This window comes from Aptenodytes forsteri, unplaced genomic scaffold (genome assembly GCF_000699145.1).
Source record: "Aptenodytes forsteri isolate BGI_AS27 unplaced genomic scaffold, ASM69914v1 Scaffold146, whole genome shotgun sequence".
Lineage (NCBI taxonomy): Eukaryota > Metazoa > Chordata > Aves > Sphenisciformes > Spheniscidae > Aptenodytes > Aptenodytes forsteri.
The window spans coordinates 6253940-6273488 of record NW_008795128.1 but is presented as its reverse complement, the minus strand read 5'-3'; the positions used below and the strand labels follow the sequence as shown (position 1 = coordinate 6273488).

The 19549-nt window shown below is 42.5% G+C and overlaps 1 protein-coding gene across 1 annotated transcript in view; it reads right to left on the bottom strand.

The window, feature by feature from the left end:
- Positions 1-19549, bottom strand: part of MAPKBP1 (mitogen-activated protein kinase binding protein 1) — a 51959-nt gene that overhangs the window by 11530 nt on the left and 20880 nt on the right. Inside the window, exons 17-27 of the mRNA XM_009277610.2 lie at positions 18870-18981; positions 18225-18288; positions 15011-15136; positions 8643-8791; positions 7887-7936; positions 7117-7353; positions 5917-6086; positions 4145-4290; positions 3486-3656; positions 2530-2608; positions 638-948 (exon numbers count right to left, since the gene is read on the bottom strand). Of these exons, the coding sequence (XP_009275885.1) occupies positions 638-948; positions 2530-2608; positions 3486-3656; positions 4145-4290; positions 5917-6086; positions 7117-7353; positions 7887-7936; positions 8643-8791; positions 15011-15136; positions 18225-18288; positions 18870-18981 (1615 nt within the window). The remainder of the gene's footprint in view (positions 1-637; positions 949-2529; positions 2609-3485; positions 3657-4144; positions 4291-5916; positions 6087-7116; positions 7354-7886; positions 7937-8642; positions 8792-15010; positions 15137-18224; positions 18289-18869; positions 18982-19549) is intronic.

Here is a 19549-nt window from a genome sequence, read left to right as displayed (position 1 = left end):
TTCTCCAGACCCCTCACCAGCCTCGTTGCCCTTCTCTGGACACGCTCCAGCACCTCAACGTCCTTCTTGTAGTGAGGGGCCCAAAACTGAACACAGTATTCAAGGTGCGGCCTCACCAGTGCCGAGTACAGGGGCACGATCACTTCCCTACTCCTGCTGGCCACACTAGTTCTGATACAGGCCAGGATGCCATTGGCCTTCTTGGCCGCCTGGGCATACTGCCGGCTCAAGTTCAGCCGGCTGTCAACCAGCACCCCCAGGTCCTTTTCCGTCAGGCAGCTTTCCAGCCACTCTTCCCCAAGCCTGTAGCGCTGCATGGGGTTGTTGTGGCCAAAGTGCAGGACCCGGCACTTGGCCTTGTTGAACCTCATACAGTTCATTATCAAATAGTTCACTTCACCCTTGGCATTGTTCCTCCCACAGCTGCCAGACAAATATAAGAGACTGATAATTAGGAGACCAGCATCTGCATTACAAATTAAAAATATTTTCCCTTGACAGGCTAAGAGTTAGAAGACATGCAAAGCTTGTAGCTCAGAACGCAGAAAGACATAAGCTTAATTTAAATCTCTACTCAAGCTCAAATCTCCTCATTTCATTCTCTGGTTTATAGCGTCATTCCAACCTGTGTCCTTACCCTCATGAACGAGGTCGTGAACTGACTGTGCCTTTCTCATCACTGCATTCACAGGGCCTTCTGGAAAGGATGCAATAACCCGTCCAGGAGCCATAGCAACTCTGCTGGCCTCCAAAGCTGATCTGCGTTTTTTCTGGACGTAAGCAGCCCGATTTGAATTTACACTCTCCAGGAGTTGGCTGTTCTCCAACACATCACCAGGATGGCTGCTGCCATTTTTCAACAGGTCTGGTGTAAACCGATTGGTCTGGGTTGGTGGCTCGATTGGCTTTGAATCCAGTATCAGATTTGATGAAGAGAGTGACAATCGTCTAGAGAACACGATAAAGAAATCCCAGTTAAAACAATTAAGTATGTTGCCCTGGACAAACAGGCACATGCATTAAGCCAGTTTCTCTGGCATAAAGAGCCCTTCCCTATCTGGATTTTTTAAAGTCAAAAATGCCATAGGCTGTTACCACTTCATTCTACTCATCCCTGGAAGCACTGGTCTTCAGGCATTTGACCTTAGGCTGTGCGATCACAAATAGCATTGGGTCACTATTTCCAGGGGGGACACTGTAAAAGGTGAAGGCAAAAGAGAAGGAAAAATTCCAGGCAGAGGGAAGACTGGGCAAAATCAGGTCAGGTCTTTTCTCTTAGCTCACTTTACTAACAATGAAATCTTTTCCATTCTAAGATACCCTAAGAGAAAGTAATTATACTTTCCTAACATTATGAAAGCGTAATTACTAGGAAAGCTGGTCAGTATCTTCAAGAGGGAAGCCTAATTTCCTCTTCCTCTCCACTTCAGACAAGCATAGTGGACTTACCTCGGAAAGGAGGCAACTTTCAATCTGGCATGTTTGAATACATTAAAAGCCCAGAGGTTTTCATAATCTAAAACTACCTCTCTTGTTACATCTCTAGAGCACCAGTGACTTCCTTCACTCACTACTGCAACTCCCCAGAAGCTTACACAATAGCTTTCACTATGTGACTAGTATATTTCACATACACTGACTTTCTTCCCAAACGTACGATCCCAACGCAAGTCAGACTAAGAGGCACTCCTGACAGCACCACCAGCAGCTGAATACAGCAATGACAAAAAAATTTCCCTAACATGGTGAATCTAGACACAGCTGGTGAACCATAGAAGATGTACCCAAATCTGCTCAGTCCTGTACAATGAAATTAATTTAAGCGGAGATTTCAGGATGTCATTTTAGAGGAATATGGGAGTATTTGTTTGTTTTAAACATTTATGAACCCAAATCAACGAAAGTATTTACCCCATTTCTTGTGGTTTTTTGTTTGTTTGTTTGTTTTGTTGGGATTTTTTTTTAAACAACAAGAGAAACAGCTTGGAGAGACCTTTTGGGGTGCTTTAGGGTTGAGGTTTTTTTGGAAGAATAATATCCCCATGGGGCTTTGTATGAGACACCAGAGCACCCTGTGAAGGCATGGGACTGAGAAACGAAGCTGAGTAAGAAAGGACTGTAAAACAAAGGAAAAGTTGATAAGCCTACTTTCATTGTCCAAGCTGAATGAAATGCAAAAGAATAAACAGAGCATAAACAGTGAAGAGTAAATTAGATGATTAGCGATTCCTCCAGCTTAATCAATCAAGGCATTAATCATGAAACAATTAAGCACATTTTTGATAGAGGAAAAAGAACAAAACAACAGTGTTGCTTTAGGAAGAAACAGAACAGCTAAAGTGGCACAGGATGGCCTGTCCAAATCACAAGTGTCTGCAACCAGACTGCCAGGTGTTACGCTAACACTTTGCTGCGCCTAGGCACACTAAGGCCAGAAGTTTGCTCAACTATTTTGACCCAGGGCCTAGCACATGACCTACTCACACTAGTAAAAACAGACAGAAACACTCAAAAGAAGCAGAGCCATACCTGAGAGCCGGGGACTGGGAAAGAAAGCGAGAGGAAATGCTGAGGTTTTCAGTTCTTTCCAGATTCCTACATGAGCCACCTGAAAATTTTGGTTAAAGGGGAGACAAAAGGGAAGCAGTTTAGTTACAGAACAAACATTCTGACATATGTATTTTCTTATCACAGACATGATCAAATGTTCCCCCATATCCAAGGGGATTTTTTGAGCTAAAACCACAGAGAATGAGATAATTTCATTGCCTTTGCCTTTTCTGTTCTACTTAGATTACTCTGCCTTAAACTGCTACTCTCCCTAAGGGTACGCCTCCTCCTTTTTCTCTTCCCTTTGTGTCCTATCCTGCCTGTAGGACTGTGAGGTACTGGCATCAAGCAGAAAACAAACCAATCAAAGAAAAGAAAAAAAAAAAAAAAGAATAAAACAGACAACTCACATAGATATTGCTGCCTGCAACCATTATCAATTCTAGAAAGATACGCTTTGTTCTGGAGTTGGTCGATAAAGACTGACCAGCTCCTTTGCCACTCTGATGTCTCCTCTTATTCTCTCCCTCCACCCAGCATTTCAGCCTTTTCTTTTGTGACATTTGTTATGCCTTAACATACCACTAGAGGCCACTACATGTCACCTATGGGGGGGGCGGTGAACACAGTTAATACCTTCATATACAACAGGAAAAAATAGTCTGCACAAGAGAATGGCTCTTCAGGATTCTAGGGACAATACTTAACCCAAACTGACACAGACCCCAATCTCATCCACACAAACTTACACACAGACTGATGGAGTTAACAGATGTCGCTGCTCTTTAGGCCTCTCTACATTGGTTCCCCATTTTTGCCCCCTCGTACACACACACCCCCGAAAGCCTAGCAGAACTTGTAGCCTGGTTTGGTTTATACAGGGGACAAATCTGGAGTGACCTCACAAAGTCCCCCTACCAAGCAGAGAGCTGTACCTTTTCCATCAGTGCTGCCCAGGGTCCCAAAATGCTGCTTGAGGAACTTTTCCTGATCGGGTGTCTGGGCGATTTCTCCCTCTGGCATGCTAGTGCCCACGTCCTCCTCTCCTTCCTCTCCCTCCAGGTCTGAGATGCCATCCACACTTAAGGGCTCAGTGCCTTCAGAATCTGGGAAAAGGCAAAAAACCCAATGCTCTAATAGCATAATCACAGTAACATTAGTCAGGTTAAAAAAAGATATTCAGCAAAGATGCTAAATTGAACCTAGAATGTTAAAGCAAAAGTTGGTCAGCATGAAGTGTAATTCTCTAATCTACCATACCCCACAAACAGCATAGCCTATGGGATAATCAATATTAAACCTGCCTCCCTACCTAGCAAGGTAAAAGAAAGCCAAAGGCGCACAAGGAAAGTGCACTTTAACGAACTCCTGCTTCTACAGTGGCTTCACTGAAGTGCCTGTTTCAAATGTGCCTGAATCTTTACAGCAATACTAGCAAGAGTAATAGGAGCACGACCTCAGTTCAGCTCATGAAGAGGATCAAGTATTAGAGATCAGGATAGCAACTGATAAACACGGCACAGAACAACACCAGCAAGTTTCTGCAGTGTTCCACATCACATATAAATACATTTATAACGTCTTCGCATCCTACCTTCGTTTGGATGGTCTGGGCTGGACAGACGACTGCTGCTGTAATCTACAGAGCAGGCACTGTCAGGACTGTGTTTGTCTGGGCATCCATTACTGTGATAACCTCTACTTAGCTTCCCGTGGGGCAACGCTTTTACCTGGAACTCACTACAAGAGAGACAGGAAAGATACAACACTAGAAGAGAGATTTGGTATACATGTAAAGAAGCACATTCTAACTTTAATAAGGCCTTACCTGTGTTAGTAACACCTTTGATTACAAAAGTAAGGCTTTAAAGAGAAAAAGAAGTTGATTTCTATCATCATTATACAGTAAATTCTTTGCATTTCATTAAGCTTGGACAGTGAAGTCTCAAGAGGACTGTCTGACTTTCTGGGTGTTGTCAGTTTCACATGATTACCAGGAACCAGCACAGCACTGCCCTGGCTTGATTTCCAGCACAGGTGAGGAACAAATGTAGAGGTCTACGTAATGAAAAAGGGACTAAAACCAGGCCTATACCTGCATGATGGAACTCCAGTTTGCCATAGATTTGAGCCCTAATATAGTATTTTTTCCATGTTTATGACCTGCTTCTCTGGGCAATTTCTGTGTTGCAAAATAGAGAAGATTCTGGGTTTGAGCAAGACTAATTTACTGAATAACGTCATACAAAAATGCAATATTGTAGGACAGGGTTCCTGATTTCTGTTGTGATTTCACGAGCCTTATTTTGTCAAATGACAGCAGCACCGTTCTTTTGGCTGATGTCTGAGGACTTCAGTTTTCCACTTTATGAAATACTTTGGTTTCAGATATACTCTAATGCAAGGTAGGATGCAGAAGTCACTCAACAGAACTGAATGACAATTAGCCCTGGCAGCTTGCAAACTCTGCATACTTTGAGATGTGTGCAGCCTGTATCCAACATCACCAGAGGGCCTCCCTTTCTTACATGATGGAGCAGCACATGGGGCTGCTCTGTCCAAATGTTATCATAATAAAATTAAAAATGTAAATAGAGAGAAACTGGGAGAAACCTAGCAGCTTCAACTGCAAAATCTTGGCATGTGCTCTTGCATAAAAGCCTGTCTAAAGCTATCAGCCCACACTTTGTAACAGAGCAGGAGGAGACAGAGGAAATTAAACAGCTATTAGCATCAGGTTAAGAGGGGAAGGAAAGAATAAAATTCAGGGAAGGGAAAAAAATGGAGCACAGAATGAAACAGAAAATTAAGTGAGGTAAAACTAAAGCAGGAGAAACAGCAGAGGAAGAAAAAAGGTCTCCGCTGTCTCCACTGTCCTTTTCAATTCCATCTATCTCATGCAAGCCATTCTGTTTCCCACAACAGGGTCATCACATACTACATTTGTTAAATTCTTGCCCAATTAGGTTTGAAATTGTCATAAATAATAGTGTCCTGTCATTTCTCCTGGGCAGACATTTCACTGCCACGTATACGTCATTGTTGGGTGGTTTTCCAGCTTCCAAGTTTTCCCTTGCTTATTTCAATCCAGATAAGGGAGAAAGCAAAAAAGTTGCTCCCAAGTTGTTTATTCAACCAAAAAAAAAAAGAGGAGGCTGCTAATGTGCAGTTTCCTCTAAGGAAAGATTATTTTAACAGTGCCTTCTTAGTTTCAGATTCCTTTAGCATCAGGCTGGCATAAAACTCTCAACTAAACATGCCTGGCATCAATCAGGCACTGTCAACTCATCCAAGTTACCACACAAGCTGCAAGCAAACTAAAACAGAAACGTGTAAGCCATGCACAGCAGAGAGCTTATTTTTAACCTGCTAGGGTCTGTGGGATGGATTTCATCTTGCTCAGGGTAGATTACACACTCCTCACTCTCAGACGGTTCCAGTTCCTGTGAGAAAATCCCCTCTTCACAAGACACAAGCCGAATCACTTGGGGTCGCACACAAGACCGGTTATCTTGGGGAGGTATTGAGCTGCCAACCTGGTTTTTAAAAAATAAATAAAAAATAAAAATAAAAAAAGAGAGAGAGAAAACTAGATATCACCAGTGTTTTTTCTTAATTCAGCAAGTGCTGTGCAGAGGTAGAAAGTACACATTACAGCACGGAATATGATCAGAAATCTGAGATCAGAAAACACAGCACTCCTATGGCTTTCCTCTTCCTTATCTACTAAACTTGACAGACTACTGCTGTAGTTTCCTATTTTGTTTCCTGTTTGCAATCCCCTAAAATCCTCTGGTAAAGTACTGGACTCCCCATCCCCCTTCAACCACACATCAGGAGTGTAAGCCACGTGGCAGCAGGTTCTTCCATTACCCTTTATAGACTGATCAGACATAGTTCAGAGAAGTCTGTGGGCCACAGCTGAAAAACACTGGTTTACTGCATGCAGTGAGCCCAATCCTCTCCTCAGTCACGCAGTTATAAATGCAGGAAAAACTCTAATGAAGTTAGATGGCAGGACAGACTGCTACTGGAAAACAGTCACTATCTTTCTGAGGTATGAGCATGCATTACTTGCAGTCACCCATCAATACTGAGATCTTGGATATGTTTTAAAGAGAACTTAATAATCTAGCACAGCCCACAACTAAGGGCATCATATGAGCCACATTTCAGTGCTACTGGAGTCAAGAAACTGCACCCCAGCAGAGTGAGCTAACAGGCAATCAAGTACACATCTGTAATTCCAAGCTCAGCTTCTCAGCTTGTTTTTGCCATAAATAATCAAAGAGCTAAAAGAAAACATGAGGCTTTCCTCTGTCATTGGAAAGAAACCTTGATCCCATATGGGCTCTGCTACAAGATGGCAGAAAAGCCAGAGTCACACATTACAGAAGTACTAACTACAAAAGAGTTATCAGAACAGATTTCTCAAAAGGCATTTAGAGCCACCTCGGAAGGTATAAAGAATGGCATCAGGTAGTAATAAATATAGGTAATAATAAACAGAGGCAGGACAGATGCACTCGGTGTAGATTCACCTCCTTAGAGTAGTACTACCCTTACTTTGCTGATGTGCACAGGAAGATCTGCCTGTTCTTCTCTGTCGTCCCCATTGCTGTTCTGAGACAGCGAGTCTCGACTCGGAGAACGGGAAACAGAGAAAGACTCCAACTGACGCAAGTCAAGCATGGATTTCACAGTCATCTCTATGTTGCTGGTTGGCTGGGACCAGCGCCCACGTTGCCGGGGCATCTTGCTCATCGGTGCCTCTGAGTGCTGGATTGCCGCTATCTCTTTGGCCTGAAGGAAATTGAAAGAAAGACAGTCAGTCTTAGGTTAGGGACTGAGTTCTGCTGATAGAAAAACAGGAGAGAAAACAAAAGACCCACAGAAAAACACAATTATATCTGTCTCTACAAAAGCCCCAAAAAGCTGTCAGTGAGACAGCTTAAAATTCCTCCCCTAATCATAAAGACATCAAGTAAAGATGATACTTTTGTTGCTGCTTCTTGCATAACTGAACATTTAAAGGTCTCACTTGGATCCAAGTATATGATCAGCTTCAGCACTATGTGACATTCAGGCCAGAAATGAAGGGGACAAAAGCATAACATCTGATGGAAAGATACTGATGTAAAAATCTCAGGTGAAACTGTCTCTTAACTAGGCTATATTTTGCCATCCCCAAGTCATTCTTCAGAGAGGCTTCTCAATGGTTTCCCACCACAGCTGCACCTTTCCCATCAGTGAGAATGAAGTTTTTAATCTCCATGGGAATTTCTTTTCCAGTTTCCCTATGACAAGAAATACAATTTGAAGGTTTAGCAACTCACCCTCCTCATTTCCCAATGGGAAAGGCTTCTTGAGAGGGTAAGGTCTGGATCTGGAAAGGGAAAAAGATACATATCTAGTTGACATCCTTGGCCAGCAGTCCAGCTTTTTAAAGACCCCTTACCTCGTCTTTCCTCAAAGGCAGCATTCCTACACCTTTTGAACCAGCAGACCACGGCCAGCACATGCTTTCCCATAGACCACTAAATCGTTGTATCAAAATTTTAATGGAGACGTACTGTTTTATGTAAGATTTTCACTGACTCAGCAGACCCATTGCAGAACACTTGCCACAGTGCAGTGGCCCACTGAAGGCTTGGGAAAAAAACCTGCTCCAATACACTGTAGCATCTGTGGTAAAAATACCTCAAATAAGTAATGGTAATCTCTACTGTAAATTTTAGCAGACATCTCTAGAATCATCTGTGAGATCTCTTTTGGCTTCTGTGGACTTCTAATAGCTTGTAGACCCAAGCCCAGGACACTAATTCAAAATTTATTTGGCCAGTTGGAACTAGAAAGAAACTTGGAAATTTAATAACTGAATTTCTAATCGGAGAACTCCAAAAACGTACGCCTCTTCAGATGCAGGAATGGGCAACTCCACATTACCCACTGGTGTTGATCCATCTGTTTCTGTCTTGGTCTTTCTCTTTCTGCTGATACCTTGTTAACCCTAAACCAGTGTCTCTCATCTCCCCACTTCACATTCATGCCATATTTCTCCATCTCTGCCCATGCCCCTCTCCCATTTATACCTGAGTCTCTCTCAGCATCGCAGTTGGACTGAATATGGAAAGACTGCAGCCCACGTAACTCATCTTCATCATTCCCTTCGTCTTCACCATCCTTGTCGCTGTCTGATGAGAGTGCAGGCACAGAGGACAGGGCAGAGATGGACTCGTGCCTGGGAGGCAGGAATTGGAAGGAGTATTATGGTCTATCTCAAGAATTGCCCACCATTTCAATCCCTACACCAGGCAGTTCTCCACCTTATCTCCATCCACACTCAGCAGGCTGCCTCAACTCTCCCAAACAGCCCTTGCTCTAGCAAAACCCGTCTCTGAGAAACAGGGCAAGTTAAACCCTGCACAGAGGTGCGTAGAGCCTGCCACAGCAATTGTCTCATATGTGTGGAAGGATGACAGAAATCAGAACAGAAGTAAACGCATCTGAGAAAGTCAAGTGGAATGAAACTTGGCCTTCCATTTCAGATCCTGCCAATTCATAAGGTCAAGATGGTAGAGCATATTTGAAAGGCAAATATTTTTCCCACCCTTAAGCATTTCCTCTCTGGAACTGTTTTACACATCAAAAATGTCATAGAGATACTCCCTGTTTGACAGCAATTGGGTATATGGCAAATTACCACATAAGAGACAGGTTCACATCAAGGACTGCAGAACCTGCAGGCACAGCCCACTCACCATAAGAGCGCTGTGCTGCCTTTTTTAGCCTTCAGACACAAGGAATAATGTAAAACATAGTTTCGGCAGATCTTTAATCAAAGTATATCAGACAAGTGTTCCCACACAGACCTCAGAGGCACTCCCAGCATAGAATTCCCCAATACCAATCAAGGACACTTACCAATACCGAACTCCATCTTCCCTCTTTCTTCTCCTCTTCCCCTTCCTCCCCTCACCCCTTCAGTCAACAGAACCAAATGAACTAACCCACTTTGGACAATAATTGAACAAATGAAGAATCCCTGACAAATACATTTGAGTAGTGCCTACTCCATGGCCTTGAGCTAGAGTGCCAAACTCATTAGTGACATTTATAGGATATCACTGGTGGGTGTTGAGTGCCAAGCATTATTCATGAAATAAAAATAGCTCATCCACCAAACACAGCCTGGCCAGGGACCAACTTCTCCTGCAGCTGACAGATAGCAGGCAATACTGAAACATGGTAAGAAGTAGTTAGGGTATTTTAATCTTTTCTCTTCCCATATAGTGCCAGAATGTTAATTTCCATTTTATTAGGAGTGGCTGAGCAATAACTACCTAACCCTTTCAGATGAGCTTTGAGGTGTTCTGGCAAAAAGAAGAGTGAAACTGACTGTAGTCTACAGAGTCCTCCAGTGAAACAGTTTCATGTTGGCTGCCCTCATCTACTTTTGACATTTGAGTTTGTCAGTCTCCTCCTCTTTTCTACTGTCCATCTTGTCACTCTCAGGTTCTTGTGCCTAAGCAGGGGAATCTCAACAAAGTTCAAGCACCACAGTACGTTTGAGGTTATGCCATGTTTCATCTTATAAGGTATATTACATTTACATATGGTAGACAATATTAACTTTGGATCAGTAACTTTGATAGCATCCTTCTGCTTGTATTCATGATGGTTGTTTAAGGAGTTTATTGAGGAACAAGGGTTGGATTATTAGACATTTTAACATCTAACTGGTTGAATACCTCACTATGATGAAGTGATACAGCAAGGCAAGATTATGTGTTTGCTAAACTCCTGCATGTACTGTCATTGGTGTAAATGGAGAAGGGAGGATTGCTATCAATGTGTTTTACATTACAAATAGAAAGATGGCCTCTGTCCGTCAGATGGTGACTGACAAAATTAGTAAGGGGGAAAAAAGTATGTTCCAATATCCTCAAAGGACCTGAGTAAGAGAATGCAAAACATATTTTGGAAGTCAGATGGGTGTTTTTTCATACCTCAGAGGAAGTGCCAAACAAATTATGAAGTCTCATCTGTCTGATACAAATGTAAAGTTATCTTGCATTATCCCAGCAAAAATTCATGCCCCCCTTCCACATCCTCCTTTTTACAACTCAAATATGCTTTTCAAACTCAGCCCTGTGACTTGAAGGAAGATAACTGAATGGGGTTTTCAAAAGGATCTTAGGCCCACTGACTTGAAACTGAGATGCTCCTGAAAATGGAACGTAGGTTAACAAGGTCTTAAGAGTTTAAACTGTTGTGCTTGCCCAAGTCAATCCCTCAATTTGGGCTTTACTACTTTCTCCTTTCTTTCCCTGCCTTTCTCTGTGTCCTTTGGATTTTCTTCTAAGCCCCTCTGTTGCACACATCTCCTCAACACTCTTCCCCAGTTCTTGTTCATGCTTAGATGGAAGTCAGAGTAATGCAGGGTGAGGTTTCAAGCACGGGAGCTGCTTCCAAATAAGCACCACACGAGAACATTCTGAAGCAAAGGAATAAGACTTCTGGGTTTTGCTGAATTCCTGCTGAGAGCAGGTTCAGCCAAACCCCAACAAAGCGTCATTATACCAGAATGAATGTTTCAGAGTAGCTATTCCAGAATAGCATGTACAGACATGTCCGATTCTCATGATGTGACTCAGAGCAAGGATTTTGATTGTCCTTTCTCTTGTCTTCTTCCTTTGCTGAGGAACTATCCCATTTTAGTACCATGCCTGGGTCTTGTTCTGTATGGATGGGCAGAGTCAGTTGCACTTCAGCTCCCAGTTTCTGAAGGGTCTGCCAGTACAGGGTAAATTGCAGGGAAGGACCTTCAGTTAGAAAGTCTTCAGGACACATATACAGACTTAAAAGTGCCACATGTCTTTATGGAGTTCTAGTATTAAGACATCTGATATTAGGTACTCCGTATTCTTTTGCATGTCCTGAATTCAGCCCTTCTTTCTTTTCTTAAAACAAAAAAAAACGGACAAGAATGGCAACTACCCATTTAAAGAGGTATGTTATCAGCATTCCCACTCTGATCTTGTGCTACTTAAACCCTCAGCTTTAGGGGCCTATTTATGAAACTGTAACATCCTATGTGGTAGGGATCACCAGCAGACTGCCTCCCACCCCCCCTCCCCCAAATGCCTAAGGGTTTTAAAAGAAAGTTAGCCTGCTTTTCCCCACAGAAAGATCACAGTGCTTCTGACTTCAGCGTTTTCCTGGTGTTATAACTGCAGTAGTTCAGCACAGATTCAGGCACCACTTCCGATCTGGCATCAAAAGCCTGTCCCATTCTGAGTCCTGGAAACTGCACAGCTTTCCTGGACTGGACCAAAGCCTCACTGAGAATTTGATAAGAAGGTCTTCTTTCCAAACATGTCTGAGGGCACACAGTACTTCTTCAGCATACATATATTAGTTTTAGACAATTTAATTTGGATAACATTTTTATCTCCTGTTATTTATGAATGCTTCAATGCAATAGCTTCAATGAAAGTCACAGAAAAAGTTACTTTTAAAATTAAAATTAAAAACATAAATGCTCAGCTAAAACATTACTATAAGCCCTGCAAACATTCCACAGTAAAATGAATTTAAAACCTCCCTTCCAAAAATTTGAGACAAGCTTTTCTAAACAATAAATGCATACTCGGATCAAAATCAAAACTGTATTAAAAGGCCTTCCCATGGTTCCTTCTCTGAAAATATAAATGCCTCAAAACCCAAATGTACCAGCAACATCAGCTGACTACAAGTTCTATTATACCCAACAACCAAAGCTCCTTATGTTAGGCAGATGAGAGAAAAGCACGCATCTGCTATTATCACAACCAGAGGCAGAACTGAAAGGCTCTCAGGGGCACTATGGAGAACTGTGGGTCATACAGGTCAGATCAGTTCCAAAATAATCCAATGTTCCAAAAAGGCAAGTCAGAGAAACCCTTCAGAGGAGAAACTTTAGTCTCTCTAGAAGTTTTTGGAGGGACTGAAAAGGCTGGGATTCTTCAGTTTGGAGAGAAGGCTGGATGGAGAAAGGTTATGATAGAGGTTTACAAAACCATGGGGACTACAGATAGCTGGATACAGAACTATAGTTCACCAAAGCTAACAATATTCAGAAGCAGGGAGCTTTCAACAAAACTAGTAGGATTGTGATTTAATAGACAAAAAAAGTCCTTCTTTCCACAGAGAGCAGTGAACTCCTGGAACTTGTCACCATGGGAGGCTGCAGAGGCAGACAGTATTACAAAGTTCAAAAAGGATTTATACAAATTCAGTGGACAATGGGCCCATGACCAAATACTAAAGGGAACAGGCAAAGATGTACCTCCTAACATCCCCGATACAACAATTGAGCATGAGGCAAATGGACCACAAAGGTCCATATAGCAAGGCTCACACAGTGTCTCACTAAACAGCATCTTCCATTGCCACTGTGACAGGCAGAATACAGGGCTTCATGGAGCACTGGAGCACCCAGAAAGGCATTTTTACGCTCCAGATGTTATTCACCTGGGCCAATCCCTGCCCTGCCAGTCACAGCTGGATAGAAACAGCACTGTCCTGAATTGGAAATCTTCATCACCCCACTGCCTCCTCAGTTCAGTTTTGTTTCCCCAGTATTATTTTGATTATTCATCTTGTCATACGTTCATACTATGAAACTAGGAGAATGCATTACTACCCCCACAACATTTTAGCAATACCATTCTAGAGAAAATATCATAGAAGAAATGACATATCATCAGGCAGGGACCTTTCTTATACTACTGTGGGTCCTTTTGAGACAACAGTTTTACACCACAAGGTGCAATCCCAGTCTCCACTGCAACCAGCCAGACTTTGGAAACACAACCAGAACAGGTACAGGGCACCTAGAAAACCAATCTTACTCAAGTTCATTAGTTTTTCTTCTCCCACCTCAGTAATGCTGGTCCAATAGGCTCTTCCTCCATATTCAGTCCCAATCCAAAATGCTCTGGAGTTATGTCTTTGCTGATCTCCAGTGACCACAGCGGTCGATCAAAACTGAAAACAAGCTTTCAAAGCTGACCAAACAAGTAGATTCCAGGCTTGCAAAGAGGTTACCAAACAAGTTTAATAAAGAGCTGGGCTTGGCGTAGCACTAACACCGCCCTTCAACAAGCGTCTGTGACGGAAACAAGTATCACCTAATGCGGAAGAGGACTGGGATTATCTGTCACAGGCTGAGCCTCAGTAGGGTAAGGCTGCAGCTGCTGGAATAATGGAGAGACTGCTATAAAAAGCACATTGCTTGACAGCTCCAGAATTTTGGCTAGAAAAAAGGCTTCCTCAGTTCTCCCAGCATCATTACCAAAAGCACTTATTAGACAAGACTTGTTTCAAGAATGAGCAGATCAAGACTTTCCCAAATGAAACTATGCAGACAGACTTGTTTCAACATCACTCGCTCCCAAAGGGAGTGGGAAGGTCCCTGTGATACTCTAACAACCAGTGTGGCAAGTCCTCCAATGCTTTGGCATTTTTATATCCAGAACTCAATTGGTAGTCATTTGGAGGAAGAAAATTGTGGGACATAGCATCAAAAATCTGTGTTTATCCTTTTTTCCCCACTTTGATCCCATATCAGTTCAGTCAGGACTCTCTCCTGCCTTGCTTACAGTCAAATTAGTCTCAGCTACTTACTAACTACAGAGAAACCAAACACATTACACTAATGATCCATAATCCCCTGTCAGTCTTGTTCTGTTTAAAAACAGGCTCTGTGTTTAAGCATCACTTTTTAAAGAAAGGTCACCAGATAAATTTAGATCTATTCCATTTGTAGGCTGTGGTAGTTTCTTTTTAGAAACGTCGTTTACCGAGCAAAAAATAATAATATGATTTAGCTGCTGAGAACTTTTCCCATGGAAATTATTTTTATATTTATTATTTATATTATAATTCTTTTTAGGTGACCTTTTTCAAAGCCTCTGGAAAATAGTTAACAAAGAAACAGCACAACTGTAAGGACTCCTTCAGAATTATGATCAACATGGCAAATTCATACAGCTCACAGGTATACTTCAGTACTGACACTGCAGAAAACAGCCTTTAAATTGCATTCACCCTAGATCCAGAGAACTTTATTCATGAAGGAGCAAGGCTCCCCTGGTGGAATGCTGTAGACCAGCCTCAGTATTGCTAGGTAAACTGTTTATTAAAGTTTTTGACCACATCATTAAGCTAAATTAAGACACAAGGGGCATTGCATACACATTGCAATCAGTGAAGCAACGCTAAGTCTGTCTGTCTGGAAGATCACCCCAAAGAAGAGGGGCACAAAAACCAGGGCAAATCCAACAGAAGGGTAAGAGAACTTTTGGAAGACACCATCAGAGAATACAGCAGAAACCTTACAGTTGAATCCCAGTGCCACACTTTTCACATTAAACCCTACAAAACCAGCCACGTCTTCTCCATCTACTCCGCTCACCTCATGAGTCCAGCTGTCTTGTGTGGAGGAGACTTTTCTGCCTGCCTCCCTCTCTGTTTCATGTCAGACAGTCGCTGCCGCATGTTGATGGTCATCTCTGAGCTCAGACGCCAGATGAAGATACAGCTGAAAGAGAGAAAAGTGAGGCTGGGGTCAAGTCTCAGTTCAGTTTATTGATATTATCAATTCCCACTGCAGAGGCAAATGAGCCCTTCTGTCTGTGGCAGGGAGAGACACACGCAGAAACAGCTTCACAGAAACTCTATCCCATCACAAGCCTCATGACAAAAAGGTAAAACCTGCCTGGCAAAGACTGCCTGTGGGCGAGAGCAACTGCAGAGATATTTGCACAGACTCATCTCTGATCCTATACCTTTATTTGACTATCTGACCAGCTGCTGAAGGAAATGCCGTAACAAGTTCCTCCGTGGTCAGCAGGATAAGTGGAGCCTACAGATGTCCTTTGCATCCTCTAACAGCAGCTAAGCTGCAGCCTCTGATTGCAACTACCCCCATGGGCAAGGCTTTCCTAATGCCCGCTATCCCATGGAGTCTCTGTGGTGTATAACGGTTAAGCTTATGTGGCAGTACTTTTTGCAGTCAGGATACTCCTAATATTTTACCTGGACTCCCTCCAGGAACCTTCTAAGGAATTTGATTGAATTTGGTCAATGGATTCAAAAGTGTTTAAGAGAGGGAAACAAACAGTGTGATCTCACTGGTCTCATTTTCTTCAGAAATCTGGCTAAAAAATTTAAAAAAAGAAATTTCTCATCACATTAGAGAACACTGTATCTCACCTTCAGCTACTAGAAAGTAAAAAACCAGAGTTTTCTTTGAAATTTAACCTCAGTGCTAACTAATTCTTTTCATCTCACCCATCTTTCCTGTCTAGCTGGGTGCACTTACACTTATGTAGAAACAGAGGTGGTGCTTTTACCATCATTTATAAAATCCTGCACACTACTTCGGAATCCAAAGAGGATTTAACCAAGTTCTTCAAGATGCATCAGTGCCACCATACTCATGGGTACTGCAATTCACCACGGAGTTTTCAACGAGGGGCTTTCCCCTCTTCCTTGCTAGTTTGTAAAAATTCATTTGCTCTGCCATTTTGAACAATGGCCATGAACTTTGGTCTCCTGGACCTGAGGCAAATGCCAAAAGCACCAGGACCCTGAATGCCTGCATCTTCTCCATTTTTTTCCTCTTATGAGAAGACATTTTAAAAGGTTTTATTTCCATGCCAGAAGAAAAAAGAAACCCCGCTTTGCAGTCTATGGAGATTTTAATGAAAAACTAAAAACTCCCTTCTTGCCCCCAGTGCCACTCCCTTTGCGACAAAGCTCAGGAGCATCACTCCCAGCTAGTGAAGTCACACACAGATGCTTCCCATCAACAGTGAACACGCTGTCCATCCTCCCGCCCGAGCTTTTCAGCCAGGACAAAGTGGTGAAGCACTGCATCTGGGAACTATGGCAACCCAGGGGCAGCCAGCTGCTTCCCTTCAAGCAGCAGCTCTCTCGAACGTAACAGCAACCATTATCTGCTGCTGAGAAAATACTGAAAAGCAGGAAACAAAATTCAGAAAGCAGATCTGGCTTGTTCATTTATCCCACCCCCACAGCTATCAAACCTAGAGATAAGCAGCAAACAGTATGAACTTGTAAATACATTAACATGCAACACAAAGCTCTACAGAAGCATGCTCCCACCTACCCCTTTTGCCGCTTTTTTTTTTTCCTTGCAATACTTTTCTCACATGGGTCTCCCAGTCCTTGTGCCCTTCTCCATCTCCATTTCTCCTTCTAGTCTCAGTTTTATTCTTTGCACATGCTGCTGTGTGTGAACAGACTATTTTCCCTGTTCTCCTTTGAAAAACACACTTTCTCCTCTCCTTACAGAGAAGGTCTTCATGAATCCTTTCCTCACTTCTCATCCACCTCCTCCACACCCTTAGTGAAGAAAATGACCCTTTCACTCATGGAAATGGTCAACAAGGGAACATTGCACTAAATCACAAGGATCACTGGGGACCTCAAACCATCCATGTTTCTGGAGTTTATCAGAAATCCACAACAAAAGGACTCTCTTTTCTGCAACTTTTCCCCTAATCTATTTACACACATGAAAGGTAAAGAAAGAGGAAAACAAAATTATTTACTTTTTACTGATAGACAGAAGTAACCAACTGATGCAATTTAAGGTGATATATTGTATATTCTGTAACAACTCACCCTCTAAAACTCTTTTTCTGGTTCAGTTGTGGTTTATTAATAGAAAAGAGAAAGAAAGAGAGAGAATCTGGGTTGTTCTGTCCTCGAAATAGCACTCCAGGAACTATCTTTCTCAAAGGAGAAGTTTTATTCGGTTCAGCTGATTTAAGCATTCACTGATTCCAGAAGTAGTGGGTCCACTCACCTCTACAATCATCACATTAGGCATGCATTCTCTTTTTCCCCTTGGGCTCAGCCTGGTGATTATTTAAGCTTTTGGTGAGCTGATTTAGCTCACTAAATCAGCAGAAAACTCAGCTGGGGGGGGGGGGGGGCGGGTGGGGGGTGGGCGCTGGGGGGGGGGGGGTAGTGACTAGTGACCTGAATCAGCTTAATGAGGGGTCAACCGCACCACTTAAGGGAGAAGGGAGAGGGGAAGAAGACCATATGCGCTGGGGGGGGGGGGGGCTGATGTAGTGACCTGAATCAGCTTAATGAGGGGTCAACCGCACCACAGCTGACTTAAGGGAGAGGGGAAGAAGACCATATGGACAGGAGCAAAGAGTGGGGACAGGCCTGTCCCTTTTGCTGCTAGACAGGCTCATTCACTTGGTGAAACCTCACCATCAGGAGTACTGTAAGACAAAGTTTTGGCACCACTGGTCAGAATATCACAAGCTGCATTACATTACAGACCTGAAGGCTAGTAAAGAAACAGGCCACATCCCTGTCTCCTTTCCAGCAGGGAATAGTACCTACACTCAGAAAACCACAAGGGAAGCACTTCACATGGGCGTCTCATTCCACGGAAGGATAATATAAGCTCTGTGAGCTTTGCCAACAGCACACATTTAGGATTCAGAAAGCTCTGAGGTTTCTTTGGAATTCATAAAACATCCCTCATTAAAAAAAAAAAATTCTACCTTCCTTCAAGACACACTTTAAATCCAGCGTCAGATGGCATGAACTGATATCACAAACAAGCAAACCCCTCTTACCTGTCACCAGAAACAGAGATCAGATGTTTGCAGTCATTACTGAATTTCATTCCGGTTACAATCTCTGTGTGAAATAAAGCACAAGAAAAAAAACCTTCCCTGAATTATGCCAATGGGCAGAAGAGATCATTAGCCAAATAGCCTATCTGTGCTCAGCAACTCAAATTCTGATTAAGGTCAACACACTTCACAGATCAATATGCCCCAATTACCATAACCATTTAACAAAGAATCTAGGCTTGACATAGAAAGGGTATCCCATGGCAAAATAAGCACAAAGACTAAAGTCTCTTTTTGCCTATAATAGAATAGCCCCTGCGTGGTAGGAGCTGAGGGTGTATCATAACGAAACTTAATATATGCTGAAAAAACACAGACTACTTTATAGGCTATTAGAAAAACTGTGTAAACAAATACATGGCCTGACAGGTGAGTATGTGCTTGTGTTTTGCAAAGCAAAATGAGGTCTGAAAAAAGTTGCAATTGCAATGAAATAAGCTATTACACTTCATCCAACCATAACCTACTCCAAAATATCCATTGGGTAAACTTCGGTGGGGAGGAACCTTCAGAAAGCTTTGACTAGACCCTGCTATATAGTCATCAGCAGAAAAAAATGCATTTCCAGAAGTTTATGTGCCTTACCTGAATGTCCATACATGGTTGCAACACACTCGCCAGAATAGAAATCGAAGATGGACAGGTTCTTGTCAGAACAACTTGTTGCAATATAAAGACCAGAGGGATCCGTTTGCACCTGGTTTAGGAGGTAAAAGAAGTGCAAAGATCTGGTGAGAAAGTGCCTTCAAACTGCATGAAAATGGTCCAGAATACCCAAGACAGTCATAGTAGTTAAAAAAATAAAATGCAAGTAGCTCCCACAGGACTCCAATTGAGTACCAGGCTATCCAGCATCCCAGGACAAATCTCCAACCTAAAATATTAAAACTATCTCCAACCTAATCAGAGACTAAAGGCACTTACGTTAAATGCCTTCATGACTGTGAAGGCACCACCACCAATGGACAGACTTATACCTCTCTCTCCTACCTCCTTTTAACCACTGGGGTATTTCTTTCTTCTGTCTTAAGATCAAAACAAAACAAAACCGCACACACACCAAAACACCCCCCAAAAAAAAAAAATCAGAGCTGAGAGACTTAAATGAAATATTAAGACTCCAATCTTGAGGAGAGAAACCAAAGAAGAACTCAACATTGCAGAGAAATTGTGTCTGATAATGATGCTGTCAAATCTCCAGCATTTGCAACTCATGGTTTTAGGTTGTTTTTTCTTTTTTTTTTTTTTTTAATATAAACCCATTT